This window comes from Piliocolobus tephrosceles, chromosome 4 (assembly GCF_002776525.5).
Source record: "Piliocolobus tephrosceles isolate RC106 chromosome 4, ASM277652v3, whole genome shotgun sequence".
Classification (NCBI taxonomy): domain Eukaryota; kingdom Metazoa; phylum Chordata; class Mammalia; order Primates; family Cercopithecidae; genus Piliocolobus; species Piliocolobus tephrosceles.
The window spans coordinates 64,666,775-64,682,253 of record NC_045437.1 but is presented as its reverse complement, the minus strand read 5'-3'; the positions used below and the strand labels follow the sequence as shown (position 1 = coordinate 64,682,253).

The 15,479-nt window shown below is 41.0% G+C and overlaps 1 protein-coding gene across 2 annotated transcripts in view; it reads right to left on the bottom strand.

The window, feature by feature from the left end:
* Window positions 1-3,644: 3,644 nt before the first annotated feature.
* Window positions 3,645-15,479, bottom strand: part of LOC111541642 — a 31,930-nt gene continuing 20,095 nt past the window's right edge. Inside the window, exons 2-3 of one of the 2 annotated variants that reach the window (XM_023210543.2) lie at window positions 9,437-9,530; window positions 3,645-6,495 (exon numbers count right to left, since the gene is read on the bottom strand). In XM_023210543.2, the coding sequence (XP_023066311.2) occupies window positions 4,452-5,231 (780 nt within the window). In that variant the 5' untranslated portion in view covers window positions 5,232-6,495; window positions 9,437-9,530 and the 3' untranslated portion in view covers window positions 3,645-4,451. The remainder of the gene's footprint in view (window positions 6,496-9,436; window positions 9,531-15,479) is intronic. The other variant, XM_023210544.2, reaches the window with a different exon arrangement.

The following is a 15,479-nucleotide window of genomic DNA, read 5'->3' as shown; positions in this document are numbered from 1 at the left end:
CCACAATGGGCCATTGTGCTCCAACTCTTGCCGCCCCTCGGGATGGGCAGCACTCAATCACGAGCATTCGAAGTGAAAACACAAAGCCCTGTCCTAAGCTCTGCCTGTCTTTGTCCTCTTTCTCCCATACCCTCATCTGTCCCGGCACTTTTTGTGTCACTCTAGAAGGGCCTACTAGAAGAAGCAGACCAAAAAGACCCTTGCAAGATAGCATCTTGCATCTTCAGACCAAGCAGAGGATCTAGCATTTCACAAACATGAGGTGCCTAATAAATGTTTGTAGCTCTCTATGAGAAGGCAGCCTCATCCTGGTCTCTATGAAATAGTCAATGGTGTTCTTGTGTATCATAAGCAAAAGATCCATCATTCAGCAGGCCAAACAGTGGGCTCCCAGCCCACTCTCATCCTCATGCCTCTCCTCGCACAGGGCTAACTTCATTATTAACTATGATGCCTCTGAAAGATGCAGGAGTGGATAGCTCAGTCCCATTCAAAATTCAGGATCCATCACCTGATATGTACCATCACCTGATATGTACCATCACGTTCCATCTACACTCCAAATGTGTCCACTTCAGCTCCAGAAATCTGAAGAACCAGAGAGTAAAGCCAGCTTCTGTTTCACCCTCACCTCACCTAATTAATGCAGGACTCTAAGGAAAGGTACCCAGATGTTTGAGAAGGGACCATTAAAGGTTGGAATCTGCCAAGATCTCTTAATATGAAAAAATTATTTGCAGGAGATTAAAGAGAGAGAGAGAGAGACTGTCCACTCCCAGCCTAGCCCAGAGTATACCTTCTCTTAAGCAAAATCCTGCCAGTCTTCTGATATTAATCTCTGCTATATACTTATTTATTCACCAGTCATGTGTTAGCAGTGACTCCATTATGATAAAGAGTTGAAACTGTTCCGTTATGCCTCTGCATATGGGAGAAGCCATTTCAGTCTGATTTTTCAATTTTCTAAAACTTCAATTTTCAATGTTAAATGAAGTTTTGCCAAAAATATTTCTTTCACACTTTGAGCCAGCACCAAATGGTAATCATTATTTCCTTTTAATTGAACCCATCTGTAAATCAGTAGAATATTCCAGAGCCTCTAGAAGAAAACTTTCCAAACTCTGTTAATTACCTGATTAATCACTGAGGTTTGACATCTGGATCTCACACTGATATTCTGGCTCCAGCAGGCATACTCACAAACAATAACATGGATTATTATTTTTAAATATCAGTGTGTATCTCCTTCCAATATGGACACCAATTTTATGTGTGCAGTTGCAAAATTAAGAGGAAAAAGAGGAGAGGAAGCCAGACTGTTCTGTTTCACCAGGCTGGTAATCCTAGCTCCAGAGACACTGTGGCTGAAGCAAGGAAGAGGCCCACATGCTCACTGAGCCAAGTATGTCTGGCTTTTCCACAAAGAGCAGGCATTCTCCCTGCCCAGTTGATGGGGAACAAAACCCACTTACTGGATTCAGAGATGCTCCTTCGGCCTCCCTTGCATGTGCAGATTCAGGTACACACTGCCATCCTACTCCTTCTAAGTGCCTGGATTAAAACAGGCCTAAGAACGATTCTGAGTTGTATAATGACCAAGCCAAGCTTGGGTTAAGCCTCTCATTCCTCCTCCTTTTAAACAAAACACTTGAAAGTGACTACACAATTTGGAAGTACAAACACACTGGATAAAAACACTTTTGGAAGAAGAGTAAAGAAATATTCTTCAGTAACAGTTGTCCATGACATTAGATCCAAGTATCTAAGGCATGGGTAGTCATCTCTAGGCCCAAACATGTTATGATTTCATTTATTCTGTAGATTGTGAAGTGTGTTTTTCTAAAGAGCAGTTAAAATTGAGTTGGGAGGAAAGTGCGACTCAGAAGAACAGAAAAGAGATGGGGTGAGAACAAAACCTTTTCCATATGAAACATATTAGAGGCATCAGACTTTTGGGGACACTTTGACCTCATCTTTACCTTTGCAAATTTTCTGTCTCATTTTTACTGTCCTGATGTGTTCCACCTGTTAACACAAGGCAAAATATTTTCCTTAGACAAGTAATATGAAGAAATGAGCTTGCTGCCAAGTTTTGCTTGGTTTTTAATACAGTCTCTTTTTTAAATACCACTAGCCAATCAGAGTTTCAAATATACTGTGAGATTTCCACTCTATCATGTAGTTTTTAGAATATACTTTTTGCTAGACTTGGTAATAAGTATATCCTTTATTGGGTATACAGGAAAACTCTTCATTGTGACTTAAACAGGGTTTCTCAATCTCTGCACTTTTGGCATTTTCAACCTGATAATTCTTTGTTGTGAGAGCTGTTCTATGCATTTCTGTATGTTTGGTAGCCTCCTTGGCTTCCACCCACTAGATGCAAGAAGTATCCTTTCCCCATCAGCTTTGAAAACCACAAATGTCCCTAGCCATTGCCAAATGTCCTCTGGGTGGCATGTCTCCCCTCACACACACTCCCATCACAGCCTTCCCACCTCTATTGAGAAAAACTGGCCTCTGGCTTCAAGAAAAATCATTAACATGAAAAGGAGATATAAGATACTGATTTGAAAGATCAAAATCTTCCTCAGCAAACATCTTACAATTGCAAGAAATTAAATAAAAGAATGAAATGTCAACAGCTTAAGGAAGGTAGAGTAGAAGGCACAGAAGAGCTCAGTCCTTGGTGCCATTCTTGAACTACCAAATCAGTCTTAGAATGCCCACCCCTAGCATGTTCATTACTTGAGATAATTCAGCACATCTATTACCTACATCAGTGATTGGCAAACTATGGTATGTGGGCCAAATCCAATAACTAAGAATTACTTTTACATTTTTAAAAGGTTGTTAAAAAGAAACAAAACGAGAATGTGTGAGAGAATATATATATATATATGGCCTACAAAGCCTAAAATATTTACTATGTGACTCTTTACAGAAAAAGCTTGCCAGTCTCCAACCTAAACCACTGATAGAGGATGTCTTGCAACTTTGCAGCCCAAAGCATTCCTAATACAAGTACTAATATCTTCACTTTACAGTTATAGAAACTGAAGTTTCAGTTGGCCAATGGTAGGTTCAATTAGACAATGCAAATACAAATTTGTTATTATTACTTTTTTTTTTTTTGAGATGGAGTCTTGCTCTGTCGCCCAGGCTGGAGTGCAGTGGCACCATCTGGGCTCACTGCAAGCTCCGTCTCCCAGGTTCACGCCACTCTCCTGCCTCAGCCTCCCATGTAGCTGGGACTACAGGTGCCCGCCACCACGCCCAGTTAATTTTTTGTATTTTTAGTAGAGACGGGGTTTCACCATGTTAGCCAGGATGGTCTCGATCTCCTGACCTCATGATCCGCCCACCTCGCCCCCGCAAAGTGCTGGAATTACAGGCGTGAGCCACCGCGCCCGGCCTACATTATTTATTTATTTTCTTTTTGAGACAGTATCGTATATTGCAGCTCACTTCAGCCCAAATTTCCCAGGCTCAAGCGATTCATCCACCTCAGCCTCCAGAGTAGCTGGGACTACAGGCACGTGCTGCCATGCCTGGCTAATTTTTGTGTTTGTTTGTTTGCTTGCTTATTTTGTAGAGATAGAGTTTCACCATGTTGCCCAGGCTGGTCTCAAACTCCTGGGTTTAAGCGATCTGCCTGTCTTGGCCTCCCAAAGTGATGAGATTATAGGCATGAGCCACTGGGCCTGGACCATTATTTTAATTCATTGTAAAGTTAAGCCAAACTGAGGCATCACAAAAACATTCAACAAACTTTTCTGTCCCATAAGGCTTCAAACAATATTTCTATTCTAGGCTTGATTTTATAAATTAGAATAGACAAAGCCTCCTGATGAAACACAATGTATTCAGTAGATAATTTCAAAAGGGGCCAGACTGTCCCAGCACTACCTAGAGCACTGAGGCATTTCCTGCACTAGGAAATCAAACCTAGAGACTCCAAGGAGGAAAAGACATTACAGAAAAACATTACATAAACATACTCATTGATGTGATAAATTACTTCTTCTACATGCTGAAATAGTTCTTGCACTTCCTGCCGACTCATTCAGAGGGAATTATCAGTGTAAAGTATTCAAAGCTTTCCTCTTTTAACTCTATGCCCTAAGTTAATACTGGCATTCTCAGTGGAGCTAACACATTCTGTACCACCTTAGTAAAGGGTTTAAATATTGACCAACTGATGGATACTGAGAAAATCAGGTCCAGAAGACGACACAAAGAGCCCATTGTGGGAAGCCCATGAGTGTTGTACAAGTCACAATCAACAAGCCAGCAACATCTAACCATGGAGCTAGGATTGAACATTGAATCACTAGCAGCGCCTGTCTTTTCTCAATTGATCCAACCAGCATTTATTTGCTTTATATCCCAACGCCTATCCCAGTGCCTGGAACACAGTAGGTAGTCAGTAAGAAATGTGAGCTCTCAATCTACACCCAGTACTGGTTGTGCTTCAGCGTTGGGTTGGTTTGTTGGCAGAGTTTGACCATGTCGGGGTCCAGGTTCATCCATATCTCCCAAGCAGCACATTTGTCCACTGGCTCGGCCACTGGAGAAGACATTTGTTCACACTGCGGGGCCCTGAAAAGACAGACTGGGGGGCTGCTGGAGCTTTGTAGAAGGAGTGTCACTGTGACAGTGGGAACCGTTATGCTCCTTTCTGGCCTATGACTTGGGGTTGTGTGTTCCAGGCTGGTCTGGGGCTTGATAAGGGGTTTTGCCTTTTCTACCTTGTGGCTCAACAGCCAGACAGACAAAACCACTGCAGCCACTATCAGCAGGAAGACCATGGCAGCCAAGGGTACGATGACCATCAGAGGGTACCTGCTTTCTCTGAGCTGCGTGGGTGCCCAACGGCTGACTATTAGTGGTGGCTGGTGGCCAAATGACCTTGATGGCAGAGACTCTCCATCCACACTGGGATCTTCCCCACTGTGCTGTCCCCAGGGATCTGCTTTCTGCCGTCTGGTCTGGGTGAGTTTCCCTACAGTTTCTGTCTGTGCCGTGAGTCCTGAGGAAAACACAGGCTTCTCCTGAGAGAGAACTGAGGTTACAAGGTTGTCTCCAGTGACAAATAAAGGAACATCTGGTGTAAATGTTTGCAAAAGTGAGGGGTCAGGTGGCACTATGGTGAAGGGGAGATAACCTATCACTGGTTGTACATGATCTGCCCTGAGCAAGAAAGTGAAGGAGTCGTTCAGCATCCCCATGCCTGTTGGTGGAATACCAACCACCCTTGGTCAATGTCCCTCTGAGTGAATACAGTAGCCTCTTCCATCACACTGCTGCAAACCCCTCTTCGTCCCAGTCTTCTATGTACAGGGGGCTCTATCACTTCAAATTTGGGATCACTGTTAGTCATATTAGCAAGCTCGGTAGCATCTAGGTCCCTTCTTCTCAGCCGATGAGCCACTTTGTCAGCAATTTTCAGGTCTGACATAACCTGCAGTAAAGGTTGCTCTCTGATGTTCAGTGTTTGTCCTGTCAGGTTGCTTTCTGATGTAAACAGTGAGAACTGTAGCTGGTCCTGTGTGGCAGTGAGATTTCTCATGTGATAAGAGAGTCTTCCTGAATCCAAATCTTCCTGTCCAAAATTGGCGACCACCTGGTCTTCAATCAGCAGGTGCCCATGTTGAAGGGGCCATGTTATCATGTAAGAGATTTGGGAACTCCTCCCATTGGTCGTGGCTGACAGGTGAGCGTTGGTGATGGGGATGGTTGTCTGGCCTTGTGGGAGAAGTAGGTCAGTAAGGTTCACAATGCTGATGGAGATGGGAATGACATCCAGGTCAAGAGCTTATATAGGGGCGGTGTGCACCATCTGTCACACTAAAGTAGAACACTCCAGAGGAAGGGCTTCCATCCTGTGTGAACCACACCTTAGAGTTATCAATGTCAGCTTATGCAAAATGGCGAACAGGTGTGTCCAGAAGGTAAGCCATTGCCAAAAAGCCATTATTAAGATTACAGATGATCATAGATCTGATTTCATCTGGAGAACTGTCCAGATCTTCCACTTTCAGATGTTCAGGTCCCACAGTCAATCTACTGCCCTGCAGAACTTTCAACCGAAGCCCCTTTGTCTTTAATTCTGGTGTCTGGTCATTATAATAATATCACCTGGAGAGATGGTGATATTAAACATCTCTTCAACAAAGTCAGCTTCCGGCTTGGTATTGGACTTGCTCTTTTGGTTTGGCCAAACCACAAAGGTAAAATTATCAGCCAGTGATTCAGAGACATCATGAATGTATGTAATTCCAAATTTATTAATTATATACTGGGACGAACTGGGTTTTCCTTCGGTAATATTTCTTTCTCCAACCATAATTGTTCCGTGGTAAGGAAGAGATGTCGCTTGGAACCAAATTTCGTAGGAAGAGCACTGAGATTCAGGCAATTTAAATAAGAGGTTGGAGGCATCTAACTTAAATTGGTCAATTAGAACCTTGTCTCCCTCCTTGACAAAAGCTCCTGTTAAAAAATAAAGAATAAATTGGCATTTCATTAGAACTTTTAGATGGCAGCTGTAAAGCTCTTTTTCCCTCAAATTTATCTAGTGGATTATTTGTAACACTTTGGTTGCTCAAGTACTTGAATTAGCATTGCTACTCAAGGCATATTAAATAAATACATTTTAAATACACACAATCACACACAATTAAGTCAACATATCAGGCAACTGAGCTTTAAAATCTTTATATTCATTTATAAAATGTTAATTTCCTAACTTATCTACTACTGGACTTTCTCTTGCCATGGAAACGTGCAGTTTTCAATACCCCTTTCCTTTTAAGAACTTGCCCTATTTGTCATTTTAATTTTCTATCAACAGTTTTCTGTCATGGGCACAGTGAGGTCTTCAGTTGGCGGTGCAAATAAAATTATTTAAAGCTAAGTTGCCATCCTTCCCCCAGTACAACTATTTAAGCTTCTGAGATAAAATAGAAGAGACCTGGAGAAAGAGGGCATGCAAAGAAATAATAATGTTTTATAACTCTTTAAGCTTTATTTCAAAGGTTTATATCATGGCATTGACAATTAAAAAGGGAAAGATTTATTTCCAAACTCTCCCTACTTTAATAATTATAGATGAGGCACTGCTCATATCTTGGCGGCATTACCTGTGTTTGCAAGCAGACAACTCTGCTTACCAGGCTTATTGATATCATATGAAATAGTAATACAGAACTCCTTGACTCCCAGGGCTGCTGGTGGGGAGGAGGCCGAGAATGTAAAGGAGTCTTCCACAGTCCAGCCAGTGTTCTCACGGTCTATGTGCTGATATAATATCAGCCCTTCACTGACCTGACCAAACAGTAAGATAAATTAGCTCCTGGTTTCAGGGGTGATACAAGGATTGACATATATCCTAACTGGAAGAGATACATGTCCTTTGAGAGTTCACTTTACTCATGCTCAAACTATTGCACATACCCATCTAAATGTAGGAACATTAAAAATGTAGTAACTTATTTTTCCAACCTGGGGGATTCTATTATAAAAATGATCTATTCACCAGAGAAAGAAAAGCACATTGATTCTGAGACAACTAATGTCTAAGGTGTTTGTATAATATTATAGAAAGTTTATAAGAAACTTCTACTTAACTTTCCAGAAGCTTCAACAATAATCAACTCAGAACCAGTCTTGTTGCACATATACTCTTACCCACTTTTCTGTCCCATAGATTATTTTTAATCAAATCACAGACATCATATAATTTCATCTTACTATGAAATGTCTGAATATTGGTCCCCTCCAAAACTCATGTTGAAACTTAGTCCCCATTGTGGCAGTATTGAAAGGTGGGCCTGTAAGAGGTGATTGGCCATGAAGGCTCTGCTCTCATGAATGGATTAACCCGTTCATAGATTAATGGGTTAATGGGTTGTCATGTAAGTTGGACTGGTGGCTTTATAAGAAGAGGAAGAAAGACCTGAGCTGGCACACTCAGCTCCCTCATCATGTGATGCCTTGCACTTCCTTGGAACTCTGCAGAGTCCCCACCAGCAAGAAGGCTCTCACCAGATGTGGGCCCTCAACATTAAACCTCTCAGCCTCCATAACTAATAAATTCTTTTTTTAATAAATTACCCAGTTTCAGATATTTTGTTATAAGCAATAGAAATGGGCTAAGACACATCTGTAAATGCTTTAGTAAGTATTGGTTAATGATGACTCTTAAAAACATAACCATAATACCATGATCACATCAAAATATTACAAATAATAACTTAATATTTTCAAATATCCAAATGTTCAAATGTATCTGGTAATCTGGTACATGTCTTTTTTTTTTCACCAGTTGCACTGTTGAGTCAGGATCTTAAGTCCACATCACATTTGTTTGATACTTCTCATAGGTGTCTTTTCATCTACGGGTTCCTCTGATTTTTTTTCTGGAATTTGTTTATTGAAGAAATTGGGCTATCTGTCTTGAGAGTTTCCCACATTCTGGATTTTGCTGACTGCATCCCTGAGATGTTGTTTCACATTTCCTCTCACCTCTGTATTTCCTATATACTGGTAGCTAAATCTAGAGACTTAATGGGAATCAGATTCAGCTTTTGGATAAGAATATTTTACAGGTTATATTTTATATTTTCTCTTGTTTCTCATTGCAAAGCAAAATATTAGGTTGCCTCTCTCTTGGATATGTTAAGATTGACAGGCAGATTCAAATGTTGGCAGGGTAGTCCTTCTATTTTAAGGTTCCCCATTAGCCTGTCACCTAATAGATTTAAAGAGTCATTGATACCATTGCCTAAATCCATTATTGTTGCAGTGGCAAAACACTGATACTCTTTTATCATTTCCTCTTTATTATCTGGAAGTCTTTTATAAGAAAGAACTTTCCTTCGTCTGCTATTTGGTTATAGTGAGGTACAGGAAAGACAGGATAAATGCTTGATTCTTTCCCTTTATGTACCAAACTTTAATCACAGAAGGGAAGGCTACAGATAAAATATTCAGCCCTTAGTTCCTATGGGTCACTTCTTTTTCTGACCTGCTAGCTATTATAATACTCTGAGTTTACAGGTGTGTTTTGCCAAGGTATTCTATGTCCAATTCAAATATGTCTAGGATAAACTATCATGTAAGTTACAGAGCAGTTGGTCCACCTCATCAATCAACATCTGGAAATGCTATAGTAACTAACAGAAGTTTGGGTCTCTGAATATATGTTGCTCTGGCTCAATGCTGATACAGAGGCTATATCTTGAACTCGAGTTCTAGAAAGACTTTTTGTCTGGTGAGTTTCCATGGAAGATAAGCTCCCTGCCCCAAAGTAACCAAAAACTGTTGGTAAGGACTTTTTTCTTTCTTAGCCCATTCAAGGTTGAGGCAAGGAAATGCTGTCTTTTGAGGATTTTAACCGGGGAGAAGAAAGAAAAATATCTCTAAACATTACCTTATAGAGAAACAAGGTTACTCAGGAAAAACTGGAGTTTCTCCAAGGATAGCAATTTCTGATACTAATGAGTGACTCAGTTCCTCAGCAGTTCCTGGGAAAGAAAGTCTGCTTTATTTGGCAGCCCTAGCATTTCAATTCCTAGCTTAAGATTTATGGTTAGTCATAAATGCATTTCCCCTCCCAGAAACAGGTGACTGTGCCATGAATTTTGGATCAGAGGATGCTTTTTAGTCTACTTGAGAGAGGCATCATATTATAAAGCAAAAAAGATCCAATTCCCTAAGATGAAAAGTAACATTGTCTATTAACCAGGAGGAAAGATTTTCTTGGAAGCTGGTCAATCTTGTCCTTTGGTATAAGTGAAAATTAGCTTCCCTGAAAAATATATGAGAAGTTGTTAGAATAATCTAAGGATCTTCTGATGTCCGCGGTGCAGAGAGTGGTTGTCCCAGGAAAGGAATGGTGCTCACAGACAATTGAGATGAAAGTCAGAAATGTTCTGAGGGAAGAGACTGGGGAAGAGTCCTAGACATGGCTTTGTATTTCAGGAACCTAGTGGAGGAGAGGTCTGTTATAGGTTCTATTTTGAAAAGGCATTTCAAGAGTATGAAATTAAGTGTGAATAACTAATTGCCTAAGTTTACTCTGGAGAGTGACAGAGAGGATTTAACTAGATGCATCTTGAGTGTCTGGACTTTAAGACTGGATAGGGTGTTACTGAAAGTGCTGACCTAGAAATAAAAGGGAGTAAGGGTGCCTGTGGAATGTGCACTTGCTGGCCCTGCCCTGAAAGAAGTTTGCAGGTGAATAGACTCTTTGATGTTCAGAAGAGAGCTTTTCCTTCTGCAGCTTTAAGAGCCAGGTTCCAAGGGGTGTGTGTGTATTAAGGAGAAGGCCAGGAAAAGCAGAATGAGACCAAGACTTCAGGAGAAAATGTGTGGGGTAAACCTGAGGAGAGAAAGATCTAAGAGAGGATTAGGAATTTTGTCACCTAAAATAGAAAATGGCCTTGGGAACAATTTCCAACAGCTCTGCATATTTCCATGGTATTAAATATGGATAGATAAGCCATTTAGCTGAATACCTGGGCTCTGGGGTTAGGGAGAGGAGAGAAGAGAGGTTTTTATTTCTTATGGATTTAGTTTAGCCCAGATATTTTCTCTTTAACAGATGAAATCTTTCTGGAATGTTGTTAGAAAACCAATGGTGTTGAATTTCAACTAATAAACATAGTAGGAAAAACAAAATGAGAAAAATTGCCATTTGGCAATCTCTGCAGCAATAAGCATTTCAGGCAAGAATCCTAAAACTAGTGGGTGAAAATGTAATGAGAAACAGGCTATTCAAATCTTTCCAAAGTGTCTCCTCACATGATATTTATTAATTACAAAGGGGAATAATTAATAGTGGATAAACATGAAAGCAACACCTGACCAAGTGACAGAGGTAAACATCCTCAGTCCTGGGCAAAGTGAGCCTTAGGGCCTGTGATGGGAAGCTCTGAGAACCCAGCAGCTCTTCCAGTATTCCTGCCCTAAATGCACAACCTAAATAGATTTGATCATAAGGAAACAGGATAAAACACCAGGCTGAGGGATATTCTACAGAGAACTGTCCTGTACCTGGCAAGAAATGGCAAGGTCATGAAAGGCAACGTGACTGAGGAATGATCCCAGATTGAAGGAGACCAAATGTCAGAGGCATTCAAACCAGAGTAACTCCATCTTGAATAGGGGACTGGGTATAAAATAAAGCTGAGACCTACTGGGCTGCATTCCCAGGAGGTCAGGCATTCTTAGCCACAGGATGAGATAGGAGGTCAGCACAAGACACAAGACAGGTCACAAAGTTCTTGCTGATAAAACAGGATGCAGTAAAGAAGCTGGCCAAAACCCACCAAAACCAAGATGGCAATGAAAGTGACCTCTGCTTGGTCTCACTGCTCATTATATGCTAATTATAATGCATTAGCATGCTAAAAGACACTCCCACCAGTGCCATGACAGTTTATGAGTGCCACAGAAATGTCTGAAGTTACCATATGTAGTCTAAAAAGGGGAGGGCCCCTCAGTTCTGAGAACTCTCCACCCCTTTCCCAGAAAACTCATGAATAATCCACCCCTTATTTAGCATATGATCAAGAAATAACTATATGTATATTCAGTCAAGCAGCCATTGCCGTTGCTCTGGATTGTGATCCCTTTCTGGTAACATAAAGACATGGGACAATTAAATGCTATGTTTTATGCTGTGCCCTTTTCCTTTCGCTAAAAAAAAAATGTACTGAAACCACTTGTGAAATTTGAATAAGGTCTATAAATTATGATAGTACTGTGGCAATGTGAATTTCATGGGTTTAAAAATTATACTGTGATTCTGTAAGAGAATGGACTTAGTTTTAGGAAAAACACACTGAAATATTTAGAGGTAAAGGGGCATGGCAGTCACTGGTTCTCAGAGTCTCCGAAATGTGTTTGTGTGTGTAAAGAGAAAAATGATAAAGCAAATGTGGTTAAATGCTAGCATTTGGGGAATATGGATGAATAGTACATGGGAATTCTTTGTATTCTATTACAATTATTCTGTAAGTCTGAAGCTATTTCAAAATAAAAAGTTAAAACATGATAATTTAAAAAGTAAACTTCATGGTGTTTTATTTACTACATCAACTTCAAGAAGGGACAAGTAATCCCTCTTCTCTGATGACTCAGAGTATGCAGAATGTGGAAGGGAGACCCACTCACAAATGCCTTGGGCACTTGAAAATCAATAAGTAATTTTAAGATCAAGATATAGGGTCTAGTTGGTCCCCATACCTGCCCCATCTCACCACCACCACCCAGCTGCCACCTCTAACCTGGGCCATTTCTCTAGGACATTAACGAGGCTGTAATCCTGCCTTGCCTATGAAAGGGTGGATATGTGGTTCCAAATCCTACAACTTCCCAGAGTAGTGCTGTTACAGGTAGTTAGCCATTAGTGGGACAGGAGAGGGCTTTCCCCCACAACCCACTAGAAATGCCAGGTGATGGCTCGGCAATTATTGCATTGCCTCTCTAAAAGTGATAAATTGGCAGCTGGCACCAAGAAGAGGCCATTTCCTGATGGTCCACACCTGTTAATGTTAGAACGTTAATGAAAGGCAGATCCCAGGGAGAAGGAACTTCCTGGGCATGCATATTAAGAGACAAAAATGGCAAAGTATGGTCTTCAGGGCACACTCCACCAGAAAAAGGAAGAAAGACTTAGAAGGACATGCATACAACTTCCTAAGCACAATGCATGTGTTCAATTCCCAAGGGTAACAAAGGTACTGTGCATTCAGGAAGCCCACCCTAAGGGAAGAATCATGGGAAAGAGGCGAGCCTACAGAACCCTAGAATCAAGGTAGATGTCCCTTTTTTCTCTTTGACCTTCAGGTGCCAACTTCAGTCTCTTTCAAAGGTTCTTTCCTGTCTGTTCTAAAACCTTTTTAATAAACTTCCACTCCTGCTGTGGAACTTGCCTCAGTCTCTTTTTCTGTTTTATGCCCCTCAGTCAAATTCTTTCTTCTGAGGAGGCAAGGCCTAAAGTTGCCGCGGATGCATATAGATTTACCACCAGTAATTTGGGGTGACTCAGATCTCTTCCACTGCTAACAGTGCTTTCATTTGAAGGGGCAATATTATAATATCCCTCAGATCTCTGAGATTTAAACTTTCTGGATCTCATATCCTTGATTTCTAGGGAACCACAAAGAAACCTATTTGTTAGATACTAAAGAGAGATATTTGGTTCTAAGAAGGCCAGACTTTTCTGTGATGCTTTAACGTTTACAGCTGAGAAGCTCAGAGAAATTGGAAATTTAAGGAAAGACTCCCTACATCTACCCCCACACCCTCATTGCACACTAGTTGGTAGCAGAGCTGGGACCAGAAGCCAGATCTGCAGATTAGTCGATCAGCGCTTTCTCCCGTAGCAATAACTGGGGCCTCTGGCTCCAACTGCTTGAATTATTGCTTTTCTTCCTCCAAGGAAGAAAAGGGCACTTGTCAATATGAGAATGCAAGCCAAAGAGTAGAGTAGATTTTGAATCATGGATTGATCAGACCTAAATTCAAGTATAAATGCCACCAATTTTCAGCTCTGTGGCCTTTGTGCAAGTCACTTAATCTCTCCGAGCCTCAATTTGTGCATTAAAATATGGAATAATACCTCACTTTAGATATACATTTGACTAAATTGGCCTATTGCATATCAGTGTTCAAAAATATGCAGGCTCTGGGCATTTCTAGGTCTTTCAAGAAAGCTAAGTTCCCACCAACCAATTCCTTACTGGAACATCAGAGGATTCTGGTTAAGTATACTGTTTTTTTATTGAATCGTGGATGTGAATATTCAGCAATTAGAAAGTTCTAAAATTTGCCTAATAAAATATTTTCCCATAAAAATGAAGGAATTTATAGGCTAAAATCTTGGCACATTGCAAAAGCTTACTTCTGGTTGCTTTGTAAATAGATATTTGTTCACTGTTCTAAAAATATTTGCCAAATGGACAAATAAACTACTTTAAAAGTGTCATACAAATGTAAAGTATGTACATTTTTTACCATGAAGCAGAATTAAGGCCATCAAGGATATTTCTTATTTATTTAACAAAAACACATAGACAACACCTAACTTTTATTGAGTCCTAAACACAAATTCCAGGTGCTCTATGAGTCACTTTTTATAATTTATAATTCATGCATAGACAATAAGTTGGAGAGCCTAGTTTTGAACCTAGCCCTGCATGACTCCAGAGTTCATGCTTTTTTGACTACCTAGGAGCCATGCCTACAGTATGGAAAATTCAATGAAATTCTAGGCAGCAAAGAAATTCGCAAGAGCTCTCCAACTCCAAGAACCCTGGCAATGTGGAGAGTCAGTTGCAAGTATGAGTAGGGCAGACAGGTGCCATTTTTTGGTCTGGCCTGGGAAAAACACAGTCACTATTGACCAGGGCTTGTCCAGACTTGTAATGACTCAAATAAATAGCTCATTTTACATATTGTACTTATTACAAATGGCAAGGTAAAGAAAGGCTGTATTCCCATTCTTCTATGCTACTGCCTTTCCCCCTCCTCCCCCCCGCCGAGACACGGTCTCACTCTGTCACCGAGGCTGGAGTGCAGTGGCATGATCTTAGCTCACTGCAACCTCCACCTCCCAGACTCAAGCCATCCTCCCACCTCAGCATCCTGAGTAGCTGGTACTATAGGTGTGTGCCACTATACCCAGCTTATTTTTTTATTTTTTGATAGAGACAGGATTTCACCACATTGACCAGGCTGGTTTTGAACTCCTAAACTCAAGCAATCCACCCACCTTAGCCTCCCAAAATGCTGGGATTACAGGCACAACTGCCATTTTTGATCAGGGAGAGACTCTCATTACTCTATTAAAGAGTAAAGACATCGGGATTAAGAGGAACTTTTCCTGAGGGCAATTCCTGTTTGGGCTCCAAGGTGACTGACAGATATCTGCCTATTCAAGGCTAAGCTTTTAAAACCTGGGGCCAGAGAGCTAAGGATCACTATGAGTGCCCTTGGATGAACCCAGGGATGAAGCAGGAGCTCAGATATACTATGCTTGGGTGGAGGGGGGTCAACTGTGGAATATAATTTTTTTTCCCTGAAGGTATTCTACAGGTCCACAGAAGTACACGGGGACAGAACTGGGGTAATGAGATCAGAACTGTCAAACTTGACCAAAAGGCAAGGCTAGAACACTCTGGAGAATATCTTCATTCTAAGGGTGTCTCTAAATACAGCTCCCTATGAATCTGACAAGAAAACCAGAGCATGAATCCTTTCCATTGATCCTTCCCACAGTGGGGCTTAAAAGTAGCTTTGAAATTCCCACTGAAGAAGAGTAACCAAATTATCTCAAGGTCAGCTGGGAGAAGGACAAAGAAGAGATGGAGACAGGAATCCACTTGCTTAATTCTCCACAACACAATGCTTTTGTCCAAGGTTCAGGTCTCTGGACAGGACAGCAGTCGGCCAGAAGGAAGAAGAGA